The sequence below is a fragment of the Staurois parvus genome, unplaced genomic scaffold (assembly GCF_062004578.1).
Source record: "Staurois parvus isolate SC_StPar_1 unplaced genomic scaffold, SC_StPar_1.0 ptg000536l, whole genome shotgun sequence".
Classification (NCBI taxonomy): domain Eukaryota; kingdom Metazoa; phylum Chordata; class Amphibia; order Anura; family Ranidae; genus Staurois; species Staurois parvus.
Window position 1 is genome coordinate 1,149,006 of NW_028318332.1, and position 25,880 is coordinate 1,174,885.

Here is a 25,880-nt window from a genome sequence, read left to right on the forward strand (position 1 = left end):
AACAGAGCCTTGGGGGCAAGCTGCACATGCTCAGTTTGGTGTGTATTGCCAGAGAGGGTTTTTTTTCTTGGGAGAGTGCCTGTGATCAGTACAGGTTCAATCAGCACTGTCCAGACAGAGGGTCAGGGGTCTTGCAGCCTCATAGGACAATCAGGGGAGAGAGAAAACTCCTCTTACAAGCTTTAATTAGTGCTCTGATTGACACTGATAGAAGTCACAAGACTGCTCTAACTGCTCATGAGAAAAGGTATTTAGCATTTTTTTATATTTACTAAAATAACTGGATTTCCATGTTCTGTGTACTGTGGGAGACCGAATACAGTGAATGCAGGGTGCAGGGTCCTGGGTTTAGTAGCACTCTAAGGCCAAATGGGCCTCAAGGCAAGGTAAAGACTTTGCCCCACCATCTCTTCAATTTACCTTGATAAGAATTACAGCAGACATAGAGAAACCACGTCAGTTGCATTGTCTTTATCGCCATAGTCGCTCCAGTGCACGACTGCATCGTTTGAGAGTTTTGGTATGATCAGTCTGCCAGGACTGAAGCGGTTGGGGTATAATGCTTCGTGTGGTTAGAGGCGCTAGCGAGTCTAGAGTGGTTGCCAGCAAGCTGTTATAGACAGTAGTGGCCAGGTCGAGGCAGGACAGGGGAAGGATACTGTCGTAAAGTTGATCAGTTGCAGAGTGGAAGGGGGCAGGGTTCAGGTTGCGGAGGTTTCGGCTGGTGATAGTTTGACATTGGAGGGGTAGGTGTTTGAGGACAAGGAGATGGAGAAGGTAATAAGGTGGTCAGAGAGAGGGAAGGGGGTGTTTGTGAGGAGTGCAGAGATGAGAGAAGAGAAGGTACAGGATGTTCCCGTTGGAGTGGGTGATGGATTGTATACACTGTGCGAGTGCAAAAGAGGAGGTTAAGTTGAGGAGTTGGGATGTAGCCGGGTTATTGATGTTGACAGGGATGTTGAAGTCTCCAATGATGATGGTGGGTAGCTCGGATGAGAGAAAAAAGGGTAGCCAGGCGGAGAAGTCGTCGAGGAAGCGGGACACGGGTCCAAGAGGCCAGTAGATTACAGCAATCCTCAGGGGGGTTGGAGAGAATAGTCGGATGCAGTGGGCCTCAAGGGAGAAGAAGGATAGAGAGGGGGGGTTTGGGAGGACTTGGAAGGTGCTCAGTGGTGACAGGAGCATACCAACCCCACCACCTTTTCGACCGTTGGGTCTGGGTGAGTGGGTCCAGATGAGACCTCCATAGAAGAGTGCTGCAGGGGAGGTAGAGTCAGTGGCTTGGATCCAGGTTTCAGTGATCTCTGGGAGGTTGAGGGAGTGGGAAACAAAGAGGTCGTGGATGGCGGTGAGCTTGTTGCAAACCGATCGGGCGTTCAGGAGTGCACACGAAAATGGGGGGGGGTTTGGGGAGCAGAGGGACAGATAATAAATTGTGTATGAGTCCTGGGGGCAACCGAGTACTGATAGGCCTGCTTGCCTTATGGTAAAGGGGGCTGCTATAGGTGAAGAACACAGAAGCCAGCTATACAATCTGACCACCTGCATTAGGGGTAAGCGTGACACTGGCAATAGGCGCAATCTCTGTGATTTTACCTGCCTCACATATTACTGTAGTGCATGCTGGGAGTAAACAGAGGATGGTGGCTGCTTTGCCACATATGGTGGGGAGTCGGACCATGGAAAAAACATTGCAGCTGTACAGGAGTTTTTTTTTTTAAAGTATCTGTTTATTCAAGTTTTGCAAATTACAAAGAGTACAAAAAGCAGTGAAGTTGTGGAGAGTCATCAGTATGGTTAAACAGCATTCTATTCTATCTCCCCAATAAATTGCAATCCAAATGACAAAAAGTGAAAAAAACATGTATAAAAAGAGAAAATAATAGTGCTACTTTCCAAAGAAGGAAGGCTAACTGGAAGGGATAGGCAGGGGAGGAGGAAGGGGTACTCAGGCCAGTTAGCTACCAAGTGGATTAATCTGGCAGTATAAGTCAACCTAATTAAAGAGAGGTATTATATCACAATAATTAAAACACAGAAGCTGTCATAGTCTTGGTGAGATCACTGGCATGTTCGAGTAGTGCATGTTTTTATCTGGATCATTGCTGTTTGTGGCCACTATGGTTTCCATTGCCCTAATGTAATTTAGAATTTGGGCCTATTCCAAGAAATGCAGTGTGGTAGTTGAATTCAGGTGGTGAGAGATTGCTACTTATGCTGCCATGAGGCAATTCCACAATATACTTTTTTTTTATTTTAGAATTGTGTAGCCAGATGCTGGAATACAGAAACATGGAGAAGGAGACATATTCCTCTTTACAATCAGTTTACTGTCGATTTCTGCTGGGAGGAAGGGAGGGAGAACTATAGACAGAAAAGCCTGTAGATTTCAATGCAGAACACTGGGGATCATGTGATTTAAATTCCAAGAAGTAAGCCATATTAAGGAGCTTATGGACCCTTTGTACTATAACTCCCAACAGACACTGGGGCAAAGAGGAGGAGTGGAGCTGCTTTTCTGAGACTGTTCAGCTAGACTAAGTATGCTGCACCTATACCACACCAGTACCACACCTTTACTGCATCTTTTCCATATCTATACCGCATGCTGGTTTACAAAAACTGTTCTTAAGTGCACCAACACTTCTTAAAAGGCCCCAATGATAGCCAGCAGAAGAATAACATAAAGGATGTAAAACCATCCTGCAAGTCCCCTTTGTTCCCTTTTCCCATTTAATTAATTTCTATGGACAGTGCACATCCAGCTGGCCTAGACCTAGCATAGTTGTCATTAACTCAAGCTTTATTACTGCTCACTGCTGCACTTTAGGTGACTTTGCTACTGTTTATGCTGATCTGGACTCTTAGGTGTCATTTTACACCCGTAATCACCCTGTATGTTAAATTGTGCTATTACCATTATTAACCCATTTCTATGGTTTGTTATCAACCATATCAGCCAAAAATATATTAGGTTTGCCTTCACAAACTGGTTCAGTGCCTGTTTCTTTGATATAGTACTACTACTGGGTACTACGTTTTACTTTTAGTGGTTTTATGTGATAGTGATTGCTTTGTGTATCTAACCTAGTGTGTTAGAGGGGCTGAAGTTCTTGAGGAGGTCAAGGCAAAGAACAAAGTAGCCATCCTATCCAGCAGCTCCTGCGGAGATAGCATTACGCATGTAGTCTGGGATGATGGAGAAAAGAGCTACTTCGGGAGAGGTGGTGACTCTGCAGGAGTTTTTTTATTGATGTGCTGTACTACACTGCTATTATACACAGAAGGCTTACACTTAAGATACTGAATATGATTATTTTTTTAATTGGGTACAGTGAAACTTAAAAAGAATATATTTTTGACAAAATACATTGACAGTCAAGCATTTCTGTTGACCAGTGTTGCTATTTACTGTACAGGAGCTTGTATACTGCCTATTAGCATTGTTTAACTTTTCTGATGCTAATCATCTTGTGCCATTGCCAAAGTAAAAGGCCAGCACATATTACTTGGGTAGCTAATAGCCAAGAATAAAGCCATGGTACGTACAGCCAATGCATGGCTATTTCTGTTGTGCTCTGCACAATATGGCAGCTTAATTGTTTAATAAGGTACATGCGAGGCAGATGACAGCAAAATACCAGTGCCCTTTTTGGGAAAATGTTTTTTAAGTAGTGCTAGGCAGTAATTTGTTACAATTTTTGCATATAGGTAACAGAAGCAATGCAAGCAGTTTTACTGGCAGAAATCAAAAGATGGATGGAAACACTGAGACAAGCAGTGATAACAACTCAACCAGTTTGTACAGTCGATTATGGACAATTGCAACTACCATTACAATGTGAGCCCTATGATACATCTGAGCAAGTGTTTACTAATTCTCCTGTGCAAAGTAAGTTGAATTTATTGAATTCTATAAAAAATGTATTGCTGTTACTGTATGCTATTTAAACATCAAGGTCAGTATAACTATTTTTTTCATACTTTCTTCATTCGAGCTGGTTCTTCACCAGCCTACAGGTCACCATCTTGACTATATTTCACAGCCAGCTCCCCATTGCACATGCTGAGATGCACTGCTCTCTCAATGGTCCCACATTCTCCTGGGATCTGTGACATGTCCCAGGAGGTTGTAAACAGGTAGGGGGAAGGTAAACTTCTGCTTTCCTCCTTAGTCTGATTTCGAAGAAAACTTTAGTCTACATGGGGTTACACTGCCTTGTGTGGTCTCCCTGGAGCCCTAGCATAGCCATCCCATTTTGCATGCTCCCAGCTGGGACTTCATTTGCACTTAAGTATACCCATATTTTATTGCACTGTATAAAAAAAGCTGGGTAAATAGAGTTTATTGAAGAAAAGGCTGGTTTCCAGTGTAGGAAACTGAGAGCGGAAGGACCAGCAGAAAGGGAACAGTAGGAAAATAAGGTTTATTGGAGAAGAATTGTAAAAATAAACAATGATTCTCCAATATGGGCAGCACAGTGGCTAAATGGTTAGCACTTCTGCCTAGCAGTACTAGGGTCATCAGTTCGAATCCCAGCCATGGGACCTCCTGCCTGGAGTTTGCATGTTCTCCCTGTGCCTGCGTGGGTTTCCTCCGGGTACTCCGGTTTCCTCCCACACTCCAAAGACATGCTGGTAGATTAATTGGATCCTGTCTAAATTGTCCTTAGTATGTGTATGTATGAATGTGAGTTAGGGACCTTAGATTGTACACCCCTTAAGGGTTAGGGACTGATGTGAATGTACAATATATATGTAAAGTGCTGCTTAAACTGAAGGTGCTATATAAGTACCTGAAATAAATAATAAATAAAATACAGAAAGCTGAAGAGAAGGGGTCATCAGAAAAGGAGAATGGAGCATGCATACTCTATTCAAGAAGCTATAAAGGTATCATGGGACATTTAGTCAATTACCATAAAGTCAGGTGATGGTTGTACGATGTGTACAGTGCATGCTCTGCAACTTGAAGTTTGGGGATTTAGCTGGGAAATAGAAACAGCTGCAAATTTTAAAGCAGTAAAAAATATTTTGGAAGAAATTTACAATAAACCTAGAGAGTACAGCTAATAGAGTGGGCTAAAGGGAAGTGTGAATTAATAACTGAGCATTTAATACTGCTTTAGCTAATTAAAGAAAGCTACTAACCTTTTTTATTTTTATTTTTTTATTTTCTTGCTTTTCCTGAGTATGTCACGGATTTGTTGCTGTACTGTTCTCTGTTATTGCAGTGAGCTTTATTGGAGTATGACATGAAGCAGATCAATGCTGGCAGCACAGCACCAAGCTTTCTTTGAAGTAGTTTCACATGCATAGATGATACTGAAAAAAAATGTTAACACTTATTATTGCTCTATTCTGCTACATTTTTATACAAATCCAAGCATCAAATTGCACTAAGGAATCATTAACAACACATTAATTGGTTCAATCTGATATGATCTTTTTTTAGTAGGATCCATCAAATCTGAACTGTTACCACTTCTCATATATGCTGCAATTGGAATATATACAGTACTTAGAAAAAAATAGGCATTGGGTGAAGTTTTGAAAAAAATAAATCTTTGTTTTTAACTTGTGATACTGTATGTACTCAAAAACGATAGGCGTAAATTATTTCTACAACTACCCAGAACAAGCCCACAGCAATCACCCAAACACAGCTGCAAATTGGTGCATTGGGAAGTACAATATGTACCTTAGCTGAGGACTGCATGGGTGATTTTTAATCTCAGACAACGATACAGTCCCTCAGAGACAAAATCTTTCTTTTGTGTTACTGTAGGAGTTGTTTTTCTTTTTAATTGTTAAAGTGTGTATAAACCCAAAACTATTTTATGAATTTTCAATAGACTATGGAAGGGTTAAAACACGTGTCGGGCTATTTCGTGTCATTCTGTGCGCCATTAGGGAAATTTCCCTTTGCTTCCTTTCACAGAAATGCACTGGAACTCTGAGGATGAAAAAGCAATAGAGATTCCTCTGGAGAGCAGCATTGTCAGTCTGGGGGGAGGGTTAAGTGTACTAGCAGATTTAAATATACTAGCAAATTGAAGCCAAACTCCATCTAACACTTTTTAAGCAGTTACAGTAACGTTTATTTTCATTTTGGGATAAAGGTTTTACATCAATAAATAAATGCTGATTATTAAAAGCACCCCTGTCAATGGAAAAAGGGTTTTTTTTCATCCCTCCAACTGCTTCATTGGCAGGAATGCTTGTTCTGTTGAAAAACAACAGACTTACTGGCTAGATCTCTAGGAAAAAAAAGAAAGAAAGCCTAAAAATAAAAGTAATGCAGCTATAACATTTAAGAATTGGTAAGCTGCAATGTAAAACATGTTTGCTTTTGGGGTTTTTTTAAAAGTTGCATTTATTGAAGATGTACAGTGGTACAGACAAACAGAGGTACAATAAACCTAATCAAGCAGGCAATATACGATAAGGTAAACAGAATACATGTGTTTCACCCAAGACACAACCTGAGCAAGCTAGTCAAACAGGAACTTAGTGTGAACCAAAGGCCGGTGTCCAGCTGGGGAAGGGGAGCGAGGGGGGAGATGACGAAGAAGAGGGGAATAAAGTGAGGAGAGAGGGGGGAGGGTAGAAATGGGGATGGAGGGGAGAGGATGTAAAAGGGAAAGACAGAGGGCATAGAAGGAGATTAGGTGGTACAGGTACCAACACATTGTTCGGGTGCTACAAAAATCTTCAAATAAATAACTGGAGACATCCAACATGATGATCAAGCGGATTAGACGTAGGCCATGGTCTGATATCCCGCTAGGTAGAATTGTAATCTCCTAGACCCTTGCTAAAAGTGGAGGTGTAGCATAGTTAAGATCAATTCTAGACATTGCTCTATGTGAAGTCGAGTGGCAGGTATAGGCCCTAGTCTCAGGATTCTTCCACCGCAACATGTCTGTGAACTGATATAGCCCCACCCATTTAGTCAGATCCAACTCACGGCAGGCTTCAGGATATCATTTATCCATATCAAGATCAGGAGTAAGTTTGAAGTTGCCCCCAAGGAGGATATGGGACGTGGGGTATGAAGCCCAGAGCGGGTCTCGAGCAGCCAACGAATGTACGGAGGCAGATGAATAACTGAGAACCACAACCCAGGGGAGGGGCAGGATTCAGGTTGAGGTATCCAGCAAACTCCACTTCAAGAATTAACAGATAACACAGATTATCTGGAGTAAGAGGGGAAATCCCTCTAAGGGGGGGGTCTTGGTAGTGTCCCCCCAGCTCTGAGGGGGGACTCCTTTATCCCGGCCAGCCCAGCAGAAGCCAGTAAGCAGTGTTGTCAGGACCAGCCACTGAGAAAGTCATCCGGGGTGAAGAAAAAAAGGAGGGGACATCGAGATCATCGCAGAGGTCACAGGGTTTCCATCCATGAAGCAGCTTCCTCAGGCAAAGTAAAGAATCATTTGGTTTCTCCATCCTGAACTCTGACCTATGCAGGGAACAGCATGCTGTAGGTAAAGCCTTTTATTCGCAGTTGGGCTTTGACAGAATCAGAGGAACGGCGCTGCTGCTGAGTATCCACCGTATAGTCAGGGAACGGCATCAGCTTGTGATTTTCGTACCGGAGTTCCCCCTGGGACCTAGCTGCATGCATCCTGGTAATTGAGCAGCTTAAAGATAAAGGTGTGGGGCGGTGAACCAGAGGGGGCCAGACAGCTGGCATCCAATGGGCCCTGTCAAACACAAAGAAGCCAGAGAAAATGGCGTGTGGCAGTCAGGAGCGAAGAAGATTCTCAGTGAAACGTGATGGATCCTCATCTTCCGCCCCCTCCAGAAGGTCCACTATATGGAGATTTTTGCACCTATACTTCGGTTCTCCGCGTCCTCTGCCCTGGTCTCCAGGTATTTAACCTTGACCTGCAATGTGTGCATCTCAGCTTAGTGGTTACGTTCGGTGTCTTCCGCATCACTGACTCTTTGCTTGACCGCTGTCACACAACCCCAGAATGTGTTAAGGTCTCACCATATCAATGCAATGTCGGTCTGTAGATGTTCAATTTTAGCGGTGAGCACAGCCTGACAATTGGTAATAGCTGTCATGAAAGAGTTGAAGTCTGCAGATGTGGCAGGTGGATTGGGCTCTTGAGAGGAAGGTGTGGCCATAGTTGTTACCTCTTTGGTTCTTGCTGACTTATTGTCCTTAGCAGTATGTGCAATTCTGGATCATCTGCCAAAGATCGATGGTCTGCCTTTAGTCATCCCCAGGCCTCATCCTCACAGGCAGAAAAATTTGGTTTGATATAATGGCAGCCCCACAATATGGCCAGCTGGGCCATGTAGCTCATGAAATATAATTGTTATTGTATTTGTAAGGGGGGAGCCAGGAACACTTGTAAGGGGGCAGCTGTCTCTCTCTCCCTCATGCAGCTGTCACATTTGTGACAGGTTGAGCCGTGTCATGTGAGTGGCGCCTTGCAGATGGGGCTGGAAGGTTGCAGGCCACACAGGCGCACCAGTCCACAGAGTCCCTGGGGTCTGGGGCACTGATAGTCCTCCTCCACTGTCCCCCCCCCCCGATAGCAACTGCAGTGGATGGAGGTGGATGAATGCTGGGCGGAAGCAGAGCCCTGTCTGAGGAGGCAGAGAGGCCTCAGGCGCTGACGGCATGTAGGCCACAGTAGGCCGTGGAGCAGCGGTGGAAGGTCAGATGGCCATGCTCGTCCTTCCCCAGGCAGCGGTCACAAGTGGCAGGGCTTCTGGGGTGAAATTTACAGTGCTGCCCCCAGGATGGATATGGATGGTTGTATGAGGTGACAGAGCTCTTATCTATGTGGCCCGCTCTGGTCGCCATTGTGGACACACCCTGCTTTTGGGTTTAATACTGGTTTAAAAGATTATTTCAACTAGTGGTACATGTTTCTTCACAATATTATATCTTTAAAGTCCAAGACATAATCACTTCCAATTTTTTTGAGTTTTGTAAATATGTTGCCTTCAATAAAGCTGTATTCATATTACCATTAAAATTTTAGAAAATGGGACACATTGGCACAGCATTAAATGTGATGAGTGCTGTGGTGAATAGTAGGGTCTGTCTGCATTGCACGCAACGTTGCTTGTCGCTGAATAAGTTCTGAATCTACTCACGGAATACGCAATACTTTCGCTACATACAATAATCCCAAATCAAGCAACTTATATTTTTACTCATCTCTTACAGTAATTGCCTGTCCATTTATTTAGTTCCTCAAGTGCAGAAAGACCAGGAGACTAGCATATATAGAAGGCGATCGGCAATGGCAAACTACCTATTTCTATTGGCACAGGATTCCTTTTATAGGCTAACCAATCTGATTTGGTGAAATCAAGTTATGGTAATTCCCAACACCAGGACATAGATTTACTGAGTACTTGGACAGTTTTATTAGCTGTCAAGTTTGATTTTTGTTGGTTGATTTTCCATGAAAAATGAATAAGTAACTGTGTAGTTCTTTTAATTCAGACCTTAGACTATTTCCTATTGTTCAAATTAGAGGTTCATTGCTTTAAAAATACATAAAAATATTGTGATACATTTTGGGGTCCCAAGATTGTTATTGTTATTAGATTGTTCTATGAAGATAGATGTTTCTTGAATCTCCAAATAATGAAAAAGTAATATTTGAGCCCCAGAAAATAGGTTCTTGACATTTGAGGTGACAACATTACAAAGCTGGTACATAACAGATGAACGATTATTGAGTGGTTTTATATCATTTTAAATTTGTAATGATTTTTAGTTTTACATAAATGTTAATTATTTTGGCACTTGAATATTGATGCATAGAATGCCATATCACTATGAATCTCTGCCTTTTTTATTATTCTTATTAAAGTAGTTGTAATAATTATGCAACTAAAAAGAGTAATACTAATATCACTCTACTTATGGTAGACAGGTAACACAGCTGATTACTAACAGTTGCTATACTTGCACATTGTGTCTGCTGCTTAATGAGTAAGAACTTTGGTCACTATAAGGAAAGACCAAAAACAGGGCTCCCAAAATCTGTTTGTGAGGCCTAGATTTTTCAGATCCTATTTACATGGCACCAGTCATCTAGCACATTGGGAATCGTGACTGAAAGTGAATGAAGGAATAGTTGTCAATGTTTTCTAGCAACCAATCAGTTTCTATATGCGGTAGACTATTGTCACATTTTTTTTCTCTCTACATCAATAACACATACAGAATAGTCACATCGGGAACACTGGTTGTAAACAGAGATGTTATTGTACAGTAAATGACCACCAGTAAGTCTCCTTCTGCTCTCATTACTAGGAACCCAGGAAACTCTATTAGGTTAGTATTTATTTACATAAACCATGTGTTATAAACTGGTAAACGGCTGAAAGTGAGTTTCCTGATTTAATATTCCCTAGACTATATTCTGTTTATTTTAATTCTATTTTCTCCTTTAAAATCACTAGCATAATATTTTGAGTTTCAAATGGCACTTATTTCTCGTAAGCGAACGCATATCCATTTATATTTTAGCTTCCAGCTTTCCACTTCAGCTTAATATTAAATCATCTTTATCTTATTCAATTGCAGTGTTTTTTCTTTCCTTCCCGTGGCTTATCCATAAATGTTCTGTATGGAGAATGGCAAGCATGCTGAGTCTTCTAAACTTGAAGCTTATTCCCTCTTTCCTTTGTGCTTTTTACTGGAGAACTCCTTAATGTAGTAGAAATCAGATTTGGTGTGTATTTTTACACAAAATCAAATTGCACAGGCGCCACAACAGCACTTCCATTTCTTTCCAAACACTAAAGAGGATAAGGTTCCACCACCAGTTCCCACCGCAGAGAAGCAACCTTACAGGAAAGGCCTTGCTCTACATTGGACCTGGTTTATTTCTTAGAAATTACCTTCTTTGTTTTCTTGTCAGCTTTCTGTACTAGACATGGAAGGGAAATACATTCTTGTGCAAATGATATAGTAATGATTTTTAAATTACTCATGTTATTATAACCCTGTAGAATTATCATGTACATGGTTCTACTTTGTCCTCCTTTCGTTTTTTAATTTTTATTCAATTTTAAGAAAGAGTTTTGGAAAATATGAGCAAGGTGGGGATCACCATTTGCATCAATAGCTTATAAGTATTTAACAACCATATCATGGAGTCTCACATAAGTATTAGAAATTTGACACTTATAACCACTGAGAACATATCAGTCCATATAAACACACAACCTACGATGAGGGATTTGGAAACAAGTACAATAAATGTCCAGGGTCTAGAGCAGGGCTTCTTAACCAGGGTTCTGTTGAACCCTAGGGTCCCTCCAAAGGCTGCTAAGAGTTCCTTCAGCAATTACCAATATTTGCCTCTCAGATAAGTTCCCACTGACACAAATTATCTTTTTACCTATCTATAATGGGGAAATTCTTCCTAATAATCACAAGTGTAAGGCACACTCGTCCGATTCACCATCACAGTAATCATGAGTTGTAGATATAGTAATTTTAGCAGGAGTTCCTTTAGACCATAAAGTTAATTTAAGGATTCCTCTGTGTTTTAAAAAAAGTCTGGTCTTGAGAATCTCCTTGATTTTTATAGTGAGTTTATTTTTGTATGAAATCAAAGAATTAGCAGTATTGATTAGCTAGTAGAAATTATAACAACAGAATAAAAGTGGAGGAAAAATTTGAAACTGGAGGAGAAAGAAAGCAACCCAGGTGAGAAAGTAGAAGCTGTCCAGAGGGTGTATGGTTCAGCTACATCAACAATGCTTGGCATTAAAAACAGACAGAATGGAATAAAGATCTAAACTATGCTGTCTTATGTTGTCATAGTCTTCAGGCCTTTTTTTTTAAATGGACATTCCAGTGAAACATGAACATTTTGCATTTAGACTGACCCACGAAACAACATCTACCTGCTGTGTGGTCCTCATTTTTATTTTCAACTCATAATGCTTAGACCTGCTTGGTAAACTCTTGTGTTTACTGGTCCCTTCATTTTCTGAATAGGTCCTACTTCCTTGCTTTAAGAATTGTAAGGATTTGTGCAATACAGAACTATAGCAAAAGGCCCTAATTCCCACCCATGGTACTGTGAAAAGTTTGCAACATATTATATAAAGCTCTGTTTAAAATTAAATTGTGTTGACATTGTGGACTTTAGAACATTGTCAAGCAGATGTAAAGGAATCCCATTATAGTCTTGCTCACTACAGTGGAACTTGTCAGTTACTAGGAGAGAAAGATTCTGACAGAACTATACACAAGCTGATCTTTCTGTCTCTGTCTGACAATGGAGGTATTTAGGAGTACTCAGTATGAAAAGTAAGTTTCAGCTTTAATAAATACCTCCAGCCCACGTGTGACTTCTCATAGTGCAAGTCTTTGTCAGACATATACATTTTTGTACATATCTTAATACAAATATGTCAACTACAAAAGAAAACTTGGAAACACAAAAACCTACTAATTATTCAAAGTAACATAACTTTGAAGTATTAATCAGAGTCTGTATTAATGCTACATAGTAGTTCTGATTTTAGACTGGATGTTGCAGTGTTTAATACTTTACGGCTTCCAACCGAACACATTTGTGTCAAAATGAACGTGTGTATGCCGTGTCTATGCAACTAATAGGATGCTGTCAGCAGAGAAGTTGGTCATTTATATAAAAAGCATTAAATGGTTGTTTTTCCTTTGTAAAAAAAAATGAAACTTGGGGGGGGGGGGGCTTTACTAAAGCTGGTTCACTCAGAATCTGGCGCAGCTGTGCATGGAAGCCAATCAGCTTTTAACCTCAGCTTGTTCAATTAAGCTTTTGCAATAAAACCTGAAAGTTGAATGGTTTCCATGCAAAAGCGCACAAGATTCTGAGTGAACCAGCTTTAGTAAATAAACCCTTTGATTTCTACATGTCTCAGCCTGCTCCACAGCACAAATACTACCTCACATGTGAGATAATCTCTTTGTAATTGTTATTTTACATGTGATAGGCACTGCTAAAGGCATTTGTGTCTGTTATATGTTGATATATGGAAAGTCAATTGGTAAAATATACATGAGATTCAATGCAAACCTTTACCTACAACTGTATTTGTGATTACGATAATTTAATAAAGGAGTAGAGAATGTTCATTTATCTTAGTGAAGCTATGTACACTCTGATATCCTAGTCATGAGCAGAAGAATTTAAAAATAAAGAGAAATGTGCATGGTTGAATGAACCATGAACCCCAACGCATGTGAACAAATGTGCCATTGTATTTCTGTACTGTTTCCTGCTGTCATGACTAGAGATGAGCGAATCGAAGCATCCGAAGTGGAATTCGAGTCGAATATCGGAAAAATTTCGATTCGTGCCGAATCCGAAAAACAGCCTAATTCGGACGCGCGAATCGAAATTTTTCCGAAAATGGCGGCTGACATGTGCGGCGACGGAGCGGGGATGTCGGGGAAGGCGCGCAGACAAGGCGCGCTGCCCCATAATGCATTCCTCAACGACATGTGATCGCATCAGCCAATCAGCAGCCAGCCAGCCAGCACTGTGTAATGGTCGAGGTATATATAGCGGCCATTTTGGAAATCTTCATTTGCCTGCAGTCATTGAACAGAGGCAGACCGCTCTGTACTAGGGACAGGGACAGAGTTAGGGCCACAGAAACGAGAATTGGGGACAGAGAGAAGTTACTTAGGGACAGAGAACCATTACTCAGGGACACAGACTTGTTAATGAGGGCCACAGAATCGTTATTTAGGGACAAAGAAACGCTAGTTAGGGCCACAGAATTCATACTCAGGGACAGACAGAATTGTTACTCAGTGCCAGAGAATTGTTACTTAGGGCCACAGAAACGTTATTAGGGCCACAGAATTTTTACTCAGGGACAGACAGAATTGTTACTGAGTGCCAGAGAATTGTTACTCAGGGACAGACAGAATTGTTACTGAGTGCCAGAGAATTCTTACTCAGGGCCACAGAATTCATTCTCAGGGACAGACAGAATTGTTACTCAGGGACAGACAGAATTGTTACTGAGTGCCAGAGAATTGTTACTCAGGGACAGACAGAATTGTTACTGAGTGCCAGAGAATTGTTACTCAGGGACAGACAGAATTGTTACTGAGTGCCAGAGAATTGTTACTCAGGGACAGACAGAATTGTTACTGAGTGCCAGAGAATTGTTACTCAGGGACAGACAGAATTGTTACTGAGTGCCAGAGAATTGTTACTCGCACAGACACAAAATTGTTACTTGCACAGACACAGAATTGTTACTCGCACAGACACAGAATTGTTACTCAGGGCCACAGAATTCATACTCAGGGATAGACAGAATTGTTACTGAGTGCCAGAGAATTGTTACTCAGGGACAGACAGAATTGTTACTGAGTGCCAGAGAATTGTTACTCAGGGACAGACAGAATTGTTACTGAGTGCCAGAGAATTGTTACTCGCACAGACACAAAATTGTTACTTGCACAGACACAGAATTGTTACTCGCACAGACACAGAATTGTTACTCAGGGCCACAGAATTCATACTCAGGGACAGACAGAATTGTTACTGAGTGCCAGAGAATTGTTACTCAGGGACAGACAGAATTGTTACTGAGTGCCAGAGAATTGTTACTCAGGGACAGACAGAATTGTTACTGAGTGCCAGAGAATTGTTACTCGCACAGACACAAAATTGTTACTTGCACAGACACAGAATTGTTACTCGCACAGACACAGAATTGTTACTCAGGGCCACAGAATTCATACTCAGGGACAGACAGAATTGTTACTGAGTGCCAGAGAATTGTTACTCAGGGACAGACAGAATTGTTACTGAGTGCCAGAGAATTGTTACTCAGGGACAGACAGAATTGTTACTGAGTGCCAGAGAATTGTTACTCAGGGACAGACAGAATTGTTAGAGTGCCAGAGAATTGTTACTCAGGGACAGACAGAATTGTTACTGAGTGCCAGAGAATTGTTACTCGCACAGACACAAAATTGTTACTTGCACAGACACAGAATTGTTACTCGCACAGACACAGAATTGTTACTCAGGGCCACAGAATTCATACTCAGGGACAGACAGAATTGTTACTGAGTGCCAGAGAATTGTTACTCAGGGACAGACAGAATTGTTACTGAGTGCCAGAGAATTGTTACTCAGGGACAGACAGAATTGTTACTGAGTGCCAGAGATTTGTTACTCGCACAGACACAAAATTGTTACTTGCACAGACACAGAATTGTTACTCGCACAGACACAGAATTGTTACTCAGGGCCACAGAATTCATACTCAGGGACAGACAGAATTGTTACTGAGTGCCAGAGAATTGTTACTCAGGGACAGACAGAATTGTTACTGAGTGCCAGAGAATTGTTACTCAGGGACAGACAGAATTGTTACTGAGTGCCAGAGAATTGTTACTCAGGGACAGACAGAATTGTTACTGAGTGCCAGAGAATTGTTACTCAGGGACAGACAGAATTGTTACTGAGTGCCAGAGAATTGTTACTCGCACAGACACAAAATTGTTACTTGCACAGACACAGAATTGTTACTCGCACAGACACAGAATTGTTACTCAGGGCCACAGAATTCATACTCAGGGACAGACAGAATTGTTACTGAGTGCCAGAGAATTGTTACTCAGGGACAGACAGAATTGTTACTGAGTGCCAGAGAATTGTTACTCAGGGACAGACAGAATTGTTACTGAGTGCCAGAGAATTGTTACTCGCACAGACACAAAATTGTTACTTGCACAGACACAGAATTGTTACTCGCACAGACACAGAATTGTTACTCAGGGCCACAGAATTCATACTCAGGGACAGACAGAATTGTTACTGAGTGCCAGAGAATTGTTACTCAGGGACAGACAGAATTGTTACTGAGTGCCAGAGAATTGTTACTCAGGGACAGACAGAATTGTTACTGAGTGCCAGAGAATTGTTACTCAGGGACAGACAGAATTGTTACTGAGTGCCAGAGAATTGTTACTCAGGGACAGACAGAATTGTTACTGAGTGCCAGAGAATTGTTACTCAGGGACAGACAGAATTGTTAGAGTGCCAGAGAATTGTTACTCAGGGACAGACAGAATTGTTACTGAGTGCCAGAGAATTGTTACTCGCACAGACACAAAATTGTTACTTGCACAGACACAGAATTGTTACTCGCACAGACACAGAATTGTTACTCAGGGCCACAGAATTCATACTCAGGGACAGACAGAATTGTTACTGAGTGCCAGAGAATTGTTACTCAGGGACAGACAGAATTGTTACTGAGTGCCAGAGAATTGTTACTCAGGGACAGACAGAATTGTTACTGAGTGCCAGAGATTTGTTACTCGCACAGACACAAAATTGTTACTTGCACAGACACAGAATTGTTACTCGCACAGACACAGAATTGTTACTCAGGGCCACAGAATTCATACTCAGGGACAGACAGAATTGTTACTGAGTGCCAGAGAATTGTTACTCAGGGACAGACAGAATTGTTACTGAGTGCCAGAGAATTGTTACTCAGGGACAGACAGAATTGTTACTGAGTGCCAGAGAATTGTTACTCAGGGACAGACAGAATTGTTACTGAGTGCCAGAGAATTGTTACTCAGGGACAGACAGAATTGTTACTGAGTGCCAGAGAATTGTTACTCAGGGACAGACAGAATTGTTACTGAGTGCCAGAGATTTGTTACTCGCACAGACACAAAATTGTTACTTGCACAGACACAGAATTGTTACTCGCACAGACACAGAATTGTTACTCAGGGCCACAGAATTCATACTCAGGGACAGACAGAATTGTTACTGAGTGCCAGAGAATTGTTACTCAGGGACACCTAATCGTTGAATTAAATAGTATGTCAGACAACATGCAGAGGAGTGGCAGAGGAGGCAATGTTTTAGGAGCGAGCAGACGTGGCAGCAGAGGAAGGGGTCGAGGCAGCAGTATTCGCAGCCAGAGGCCAGTGCTCCCGGTGTCATCCAGCGGTCGTGTCTCCACCGACAACCCTGCCGTCATTGATTGGTTGGCTCGGTCGTCTTCCTCTTCCCAGGTCACCTCTGACACCTACAGCCAACGGTCGGTGGGTACGTCAGACACAACCGTTAGTTGGCATGGCCCGGGACCAAGCCCACTGAAATCACGTGTCCTCTACCTGCCCCTGTCCTTTGCTGTTCCCTCACCAAGCGAAGTATCGCATGCTGTGGGCTCAGCCCCACTGTACAGTGAGGAAGAGCTAACAGAGGGCGGTCAGGAACGGGGGGAGACATCGGCCTTTTCAGCAGCCAAGCGAACAAGTACTGGCGAGGAGAGTGGCTCGGTAGCCGGTCTAGAGACAGGTCTGTCTCCTGACCCAGACGCAGCCGAGGGGGCTAGTAGTGAGGCGGAGACCCTACTTGATGATGAGGAGGTTGATCGCACTTGGCAGCCTCGTCGTCATCAGGCAATTTCTTCCGCATCATCAGGAGAAGAGGGTGGCAGCTTGGCAGCGAGCAAAACAGTCGGTGGGTTGCCCAGGAGACAGCAGCAGGGTCGCATCAGTGTCAGTGGAGCCAAACGTCCACGGAGTAGAGCACCAGCTCCACTGCAGCCTACCACCACGGCCAGTAGTGGTGCCGTTGCGCACGGAGGAAGTAGCAGTCAGCCAGTGAAGAGTAGCGGGGGCAAAGTTTCCTACTCGGTGGTGTGGCAATTTTTCCTCAAGCCGCCCGAGGAAGTAAACGTAGCCGTATGTCGACTATGTGGCCAGAAATGCAAGCGTGGCCAGGGGGCCCATGTTGGGACTACAGCGTTGCGTCAGCATATGCAGCGTCACCATTCGGTGGCCTGGGAAAACCGTGATAAACATACGGCGGTTCTGCCTGCCCCAGCCCCCGCTCCATCACCCGCTCCGTTACTTGCTCCGTCACCCGACGTCGTCAATCGCCCTCTATCAGCCAGTCAAGGCTCCAACACCTCTGCTGAGGGGAGTTGTCGCTCATTGGCATCTTCCGCTCGTTCAGATGCTCCTTCTCCTGCTACTCCTCTTCTCGGATTCCGTCAACAGTCTTTCTTGGAATCCGTATCCAAGAGACAACAGTTTGCGAGCACGCACCCGACGGTGCAAAAGCTGAACGTCCTCCTGTCCAAGTTGCTGGTGCTGCAGTCCCTCCCTTTCCAACTGGTGGACTCAGCACCTTTCCGAGAAATGATGGCTTGTGCCGCGCCGCGGTGGAGAGTGCCAAGCCGTCATTTCTTTGCCCAAAAGGCAGTGCCAGCCCTGCATTCACATGTAGAAGAGATGGTGGGCCAGTCTTTGAGCATGTCGGTCTCTGCCAAAGTGCACGGCAGCGCCGACGTGTGGAGCTGTAACTACGGTCAGGGACAGTACATGTCATTTACGGCCCACTGGGTGAACGTGGTGCCGGCACAGCCGCACCAGCAACTTGGACAGGTCACGACGCTTTTGCCTCCACGTTTGCACGTCCTTGGTCCAGCAAGCATGTCCGCCTCTACCACCTCTTTTTCCGCCGTGTCCTCAGCCGCCACCCCCGTGCCAAGTCCCATTACCCGACCGGCATATCACATGTGCAGGGCGCAACGGTGTCACGCTGTGCTGCACCTGGTATGCCTTGGCGAACGTAGTCACACAGGGGAGGAACTGCTGAGTGTAATGAACAGAGAAATCGACAGATGGCTGTCTCCGCGCAAACTAAAAATCGGAACCATGTTGACTGACAACGGAAAGAACATGGTGTCTGCTCTGCGTCAAGGAAGGTTGTGCCATGCGCCATGCATGGCTCACGTGTTCAATCTGGTTGTCAAGCGGTTCCTAAAATCCACCATCCCACTGCAAGACATCCTTAAAATGTCACGTAAACTGTGCATGCATTTCAGCCATTCCTACACCGCAAAGAACACCCTCATTGAGCTGCAGCGTCAGAACGGAATTCCACAGCATCGCCTGATCTGCGACGTTGCAACAAGGTGGAATTCAACCCTACACATGTTAGACCGCCTTTACGAGCAGCGAAAGGCCATCACCGATTTCCTGATGTTACAAGCGGATAAAGGTACTCCCCTGTGTAACTTAGATGTCAGCCATTGGCAGCTCATGCGTGACACCTGCCGCTTGCTCAGGCCCTTTGAGGAGGCCACGCTATTCGTGAGTCGGCAGGACTATGGGATGAACGACGTCATTCCTCTGTTGCACGTCCTGGAACAAATGCTGTTAACAATGGCTGGTCAGGGTGCGGTAGACGTGGCGCACAGATCTCAACGCCACATGACCCCTGTGGGGGCAGGACAGGAAGAAGAGGAGGAGGTAGAGGAGGACATTTGTGCTCAGGAATTATTGAGTGAAATGGGTGGTTTTTCCACTCAGCGGACAGGAGTGGAGGAGCAGGAGCATCTGGTAGAGGAGGAGGAGGAGGAGACAGAGGACCCAGACGCACCGTGGCAGTATGCTGTGGAGATGGAGGCAGGGAGTCCCTCGCATTCCTTGGCACAAATGGCCCATAGCATGCTCGGTTGCTTGCGTAGCGACAGCCGAATAATAACCATCAGACAGAGGGATGACTTTTGGCTGTCCACCTTGTTGGACCCTCGCTACCGGTCCAAAATGGTGGCCTTTTTCACACCTGCTGAGAGGGAGGCCAAAATTACGTACTATAAAAACCACCTATGTAGTCAGTTGGTCTCTGCCTTTGTGCGCCAACGTCCATCCTCAGACACTGTGGGCCCTGTGCGCTCGCGTTCCGCTGGCATGGCAGCAGGGGAGGGGTGGGGTGGTAGGAGCAGTGGCAGCTCCACCAGCAGCGGCTGCCTCAGTCTGCAGTCGATGATGAGTAGCTTTCTTCACCAGCGCAGTGAGGAAACTACTAACCAGCCGCAGCAGCAGCAGCAGCATCAGGTGGACCTGGAGCAGGAGCTCAAACAACAGGCTTGGGCCTACTTGGACAGCACCCTGCCAACCGAGGTAGACAATCCCCTTGACTACTGGGCAACGAAACTTGACCTTTGGCCCCAACTAGCTGAATTTGCCCTTGAAAGGCTGTCATGCCCGGCCAGTAGCGTGGCATCGGAGCGCGTGTTTAGTGCGGCAGGAGGTATTGTAACTCCGCGGAGGACACGACTGTCCACCCAAAGTGTGGAGAGACTCACGTTTGTGAAAATGAATCAGGCGTGGATTAGTCTGGATTTCAAACCACCAGTTCCTGACACAACTGACTAAATCCGCCATGAATCATGCCTCAAACATGTGCCACTTTCAGGTCTCCTCACACACTGCTGGTGTGTTACATTTTTTGACATAGGGTGCAGGCAGATTACGGGCCTCACATAGCTGCTGCCAGGCCCCTAATCTGCCATGGGCCCCTATATACCGCCTCCTCATGCTGCTGCCAAGTCTAGAGTCTGTCATGGGTCCCTGTACGGCCTCCCATTGCTGCTGTCTCCATCGCCACACTCTGCTGCCATGTGCCACTTTCAGGTCTCCTCACACTGCTGGTGTGTAGAATTTTTTGACATAGGGTGCTGGCAGATTATGGGCCTCCTATAGCTGCTGCCAGGCCCCTAATCTGCCATAGGCCCCTATATACCGCCTCCTCATGCTGCTGCCAGGTCCAGAGTCTCTCATGGGTCCCTGTACGGCCTCCCATTGCTGCTGTCTCCATCGCCACACTCTGCCATGTGCCACTTTCAGGTCTCCTCACACACTGCTGGTGTGTTACATTTTTTGACATAGGGTGCAGGCAGATTACGGGCCTCACATAGCTGCTGCCAGGCCCCTAATCTGCCATGGGCCCCTATATACCGCCTCCTCATGCTGCTGCCAAGTCCAGAGTCTCTCATGGGTCCCTGTACGGCCTCCCATTGCTGCTGTCTCCATCGCCACACTCTGCTGCCATGTGCCACTTTCAGGTCTCTTCACACTGCTGGTGTGTTAAATTTTTTGACATAGGGTGCAGGCAGATTACGGGCCTCACATAGCTGCTGCCAGGCCCCTAATCTGCCATGGGCCCCTATATACCGCCTCCTCATGCTGCTGCCAAGTCCAGAGTCTGTCATGGGTCCCTGTATGGCCTCCCATTGCTGCTGTCTCCATCGCCACACTCTGCTGCCATGTGCCACTTTCAGGTCTCTTCACACTGCTGGTGTGTTAAATTTTTTGACATAGGGTGCAGGCAGATTACGGGCCTCACATAGCTGCTGCCAGGCCCCTAATCTGCCATGGGCCCCTATATACCGCCTCCTCATGCTGCTGCCAAGTCCAGAGTCTCTCATGGGTCCCTGTACGGCCTCCCATTGCTGCTGTCTCCATCGCCACACTCTGCTGCCATGTGCCACTTTCAGGTCTCTTCACACTGCTGGTGTGTTAAATTTTTTGACATAGGGTGCAGGCAGATTACGGGCCTCACATAGCTGCTGCCAGGCCCCTAATCTGCCATGGGCCCCTATATACCGCCTCCTCATGCTGCTGCCAAGTCCAGAGTCTGTCATGGGTCCCTGTATGGCCTCCCATTGCTGCTGTCTCCATCGCCACACTCTGCTGCCATGTGCCACTTTCAGGTCTCTTCACACTGCTGGTGTGTTAAATTTTTTGACATAGGGTGCAGGCAGATTACGGGCCTCACATAGCTCCTGCCAGGCCCCTAATCTGCCATGGGCCCCTATATACCGCCTCCTCATGCTGCTGCCAAGTCTAGAGTCTGTCATGGGTCCCTGTACGGCCTCCCATTGCTGCTGTCTCCATCGCCACACTCTGCTGCCATGTGCCACTTTCAGGTCTCCTCACACTGCTGGTGTGTAGAATTTTTTGACATAGGGTGCTGGCAGATTATGGGCCTCCTATAGCTGCTGCCAGGCCCCTAATCTGCCATAGGCCCCTATATACCGCCTCCTCATGCTGCTGCCAGGTCCAGAGTCTCTCATGGGTCCCTGTACGGCCTCCCATTGCTGCTGTCTCCATCGCCACACTCTGCCATGTGCCACTTTCAGGTCTCCTCACACACTGCTGGTGTGTTACATTTTTTGACATAGGGTGCAGGCAGATTACGGGCCTCACATAGCTGCTGCCAGGCCCCTAATCTGCCATGGGCCCCTATATACCGCCTCCTCATGCTGCTGCCAAGTCCAGAGTCTCTCATGGGTCCCTGTACGGCCTCCCATTGCTGCTGTCTCCATCGCCACACTCTGCTGCCATGTGCCACTTTCAGGTCTCTTCACACTGCTGGTGTGTTAAATTTTTTGACATAGGGTGCAGGCAGATTACGGGCCTCACATAGCTGCTGCCAGGCCCCTAATCTGCCATGGGCCCCTATATACCGCCTCCTCATGCTGCTGCCAAGTCCAGAGTCTGTCATGGGTCCCTGTATGGCCTCCCATTGCTGCTGTCTCCATCGCCACACTCTGCTGCCATGTGCCACTTTCAGGTCTCTTCACACTGCTGGTGTGTTAAATTTTTTGACATAGGGTGCAGGCAGATTACGGGCCTCACATAGCTGCTGCCAGGCCCCTAATCTGCCATGGGCCCCTATATACCGCCTCCTCATGCTGCTGCCAAGTCCAGAGTCTCTCATGGGTCCCTGTACGGCCTCCCATTGCTGCTGTCTCCATCGCCACACTCTGCTGCCATGTGCCACTTTCAGGTCTCTTCACACTGCTGGTGTGTTAAATTTTTTGACATAGGGTGCAGGCAGATTACGGGCCTCACATAGCTGCTGCCAGGCCCCTAATCTGCCATGGGCCCCTATATACCGCCTCCTCATGCTGCTGCCAAGTCCAGAGTCTGTCATGGGTCCCTGTATGGCCTCCCATTGCTGCTGTCTCCATCGCCACACTCTGCTGCCATGTGCCACTTTCAGGTCTCTTCACACTGCTGGTGTGTTAAATTTTTTGACATAGGGTGCAGGCAGATTACGGGCCTCACATAGCTGCTGCCAGGCCCCTAATCTGCCATGGGCCCCTATATACCGCCTCCTCATGCTGCTGCCAAGTCTAGAGTCTGTCATGGGTCCCTGTACGGCCTCCCATTGCTGCTGTCTCCATCGCCACACTCTGCTGCCATGTGCCACTTTCAGGTCTCCTCACACTGCTGGTGTGTAGAATTTTTTGACATAGGGTGCTGGCAGATTATGGGCCTCCTATAGCTGCTGCCAGGCCCCTAATCTGCCATAGGCCCCTATATACCGCCTCCTCATGCTGCTGCCAGGTCCAGAGTCTCTCATGGGTCCCTGTACGGCCTCCCATTGCTGCTGTCTCCATCGCCACACTCTGCCATGTGCCACTTTCAGGTCTCCTCACACACTGCTGGTGTGTTACATTTTTTGACATAGGGTGCAGGCAGATTACGGGCCTCACATAGCTGCTGCCAGGCCCCTAATCTGCCATGGGCCCCTATATACCGCCTCCTCATGCTGCTGCCAAGTCCAGAGTCTCTCATGGGTCCCTGTACGGCCTCCCATTGCTGCTGTCTCCATCGCCACACTCTGCTGCCATGTGCCACTTTCAGGTCTCTTCACACTGCTGGTGTGTTAAATTTTTTGACATAGGGTGCAGGCAGATTACGGGCCTCACATAGCTGCTGCCAGGCCCCTAATCTGCCATGGGCCCCTATATACCGCCTCCTCATGCTGCTGCCAAGTCCAGAGTCTGTCATGGGTCCCTGTATGGCCTCCCATTGCTGCTGTCTCCATCGCCACACTCTGCTGCCATGTGCCACTTTCAGGTCTCTTCACACTGCTGGTGTGTTAAATTTTTTGACATAGGGTGCAGGCAGATTACGGGCCTCACATAGCTCCTGCCAGGCCCCTAATCTGCCATGGGCCCCTATATACCGCCTCCTCATGCTGCTGCCAAGTCTAGAGTCTGTCATGGGTCCCTGTACGGCCTCCCATTGCTGCTGTCTCCATCGCCACACTCTGCTGCCATGTGCCACTTTCAGGTCTCCTCACACTGCTGGTGTGTAGAATTTTTTGACATAGGGTGCTGGCAGATTATGGGCCTCCTATAGCTGCTGCCAGGCCCCTAATCTGCCATAGGCCCCTATATACCGCCTCCTCATGCTGCTGCCAGGTCCAGAGTCTCTCATGGGTCCCTGTACGGCCTCCCATTGCTGCTGTCTCCATCGCCACACTCTGCCATGTGCCACTTTCAGGTCTCCTCACACACTGCTGGTGTGTTACATTTTTTGACATAGGGTGCAGGCAGATTACGGGCCTCACATAGCTGCTGCCAGGCCCCTAATCTGCCATGGGCCCCTATATACCGCCTCCTCATGCTGCTGCCAAGTCCAGAGTCTCTCATGGGTCCCTGTACGGCCTCCCATTGCTGCTGTCTCCATCGCCACACTCTGCTGCCATGTGCCACTTTCAGGTCTCTTCACACTGCTGGTGTGTTAAATTTTTTGACATAGGGTGCAGGCAGATTACGGGCCTCACATAGCTGCTGCCAGGCCCCTAATCTGCCATGGGCCCCTATATACCGCCTCCTCATGCTGCTGCCAAGTCCAGAGTCTGTCATGGGTCCCTGTATGGCCTCCCATTGCTGCTGTCTCCATCGCCACACTCTGCTGCCATGTGCCACTTTCAGGTCTCTTCACACTGCTGGTGTGTTAAATTTTTTGACATAGGGTGCAGGCAGATTACGGGCCTCACATAGCTGCTGCCAGGCCCCTAATCTGCCATGGGCCCCTATATACCGCCTCCTCATGCTGCTGCCAAGTCCAGAGTCTCTCATGGGTCCCTGTACGGCCTCCCATTGCTGCTGTCTCCATCGCCACACTCTGCTGCCATGTGCCACTTTCAGGTCTCTTCACACTGCTGGTGTGTTAAATTTTTTGACATAGGGTGCAGGCAGATTACGGGCCTCACATAGCTGCTGCCAGGCCCCTAATCTGCCATGGGCCCCTATATACCGCCTCCTCATGCTGCTGCCAAGTCCAGAGTCTGTCATGGGTCCCTGTATGGCCTCCCATTGCTGCTGTCTCCATCGCCACACTCTGCTGCCATGTGCCACTTTCAGGTCTCTTCACACTGCTGGTGTGTTAAATTTTTTGACATAGGGTGCAGGCAGATTACGGGCCTCACATAGCTCCTGCCAGGCCCCTAATCTGCCATGGGCCCCTATATACCGCCTCCTCATGCTGCTGCCAAGTCTAGAGTCTGTCATGGGTCCCTGTACGGCCTCCCATTGCTGCTGTCTCCATCGCCACACTCTGCTGCCATGTGCCACTTTCAGGTCTCCTCACACTGCTGGTGTGTAGAATTTTTTGACATAGGGTGCTGGCAGATTATGGGCCTCCTATAGCTGCTGCCAGGCCCCTAATCTGCCATAGGCCCCTATATACCGCCTCCTCATGCTGCTGCCAGGTCCAGAGTCTCTCATGGGTCCCTGTACGGCCTCCCATTGCTGCTGTCTCCATCGCCACACTCTGCCATGTGCCACTTTCAGGTCTCCTCACACACTGCTGGTGTGTAGAATTTTTTGACATAGGGTGCTGGCAGATTATGGGCCTCCTATAGCTGCTGCCAGGCCCCTAATCTGCCATAGGCCCCTATATACCGCTTCCTCATGCTGCTGCCAGGTCCAGAGTCTCTCATGGGTCCCTGTACGGCCTCCCATTGCTGCTGTCTCCATCGCCACACTCTGCCATGTGCCACTTTCAGGTCTCCTCACACACTGCTGGTGTGTTACATTTTTTGACATAGGGTGCAGGCAGATTACGGGCCTCACATAGCTGCTGCCAGGCCCCTAATCTGCCATGGGCCCCTATATACCGCCTCCTCATGCTGCTGCCAAGTCCAGAGTCTGTCATGGGTCCCTGTATGGCCTCCCATTGCTGCTGTCTCCATCGCCACACTCTGCTGCCATGTGCCACTTTCAGGTCTCTTCACACTGCTGGT

The 25,880-nt window shown here is 46.5% G+C and overlaps 1 protein-coding gene across 1 annotated transcript in view; it reads left to right on the forward strand.

Moving 5' to 3' along the window:
- Window positions 1–25,880, forward strand: part of WDR72 (WD repeat domain 72) — a 379,206-nt gene that overhangs the window by 245,708 nt on the left and 107,618 nt on the right. The window contains exon 18 of the mRNA XM_089690609.1: window positions 3,712–3,892. Coding sequence (XP_089546735.1) covers window positions 3,712–3,892 — 181 coding nt within the window. The remainder of the gene's footprint in view (window positions 1–3,711; window positions 3,893–25,880) is intronic.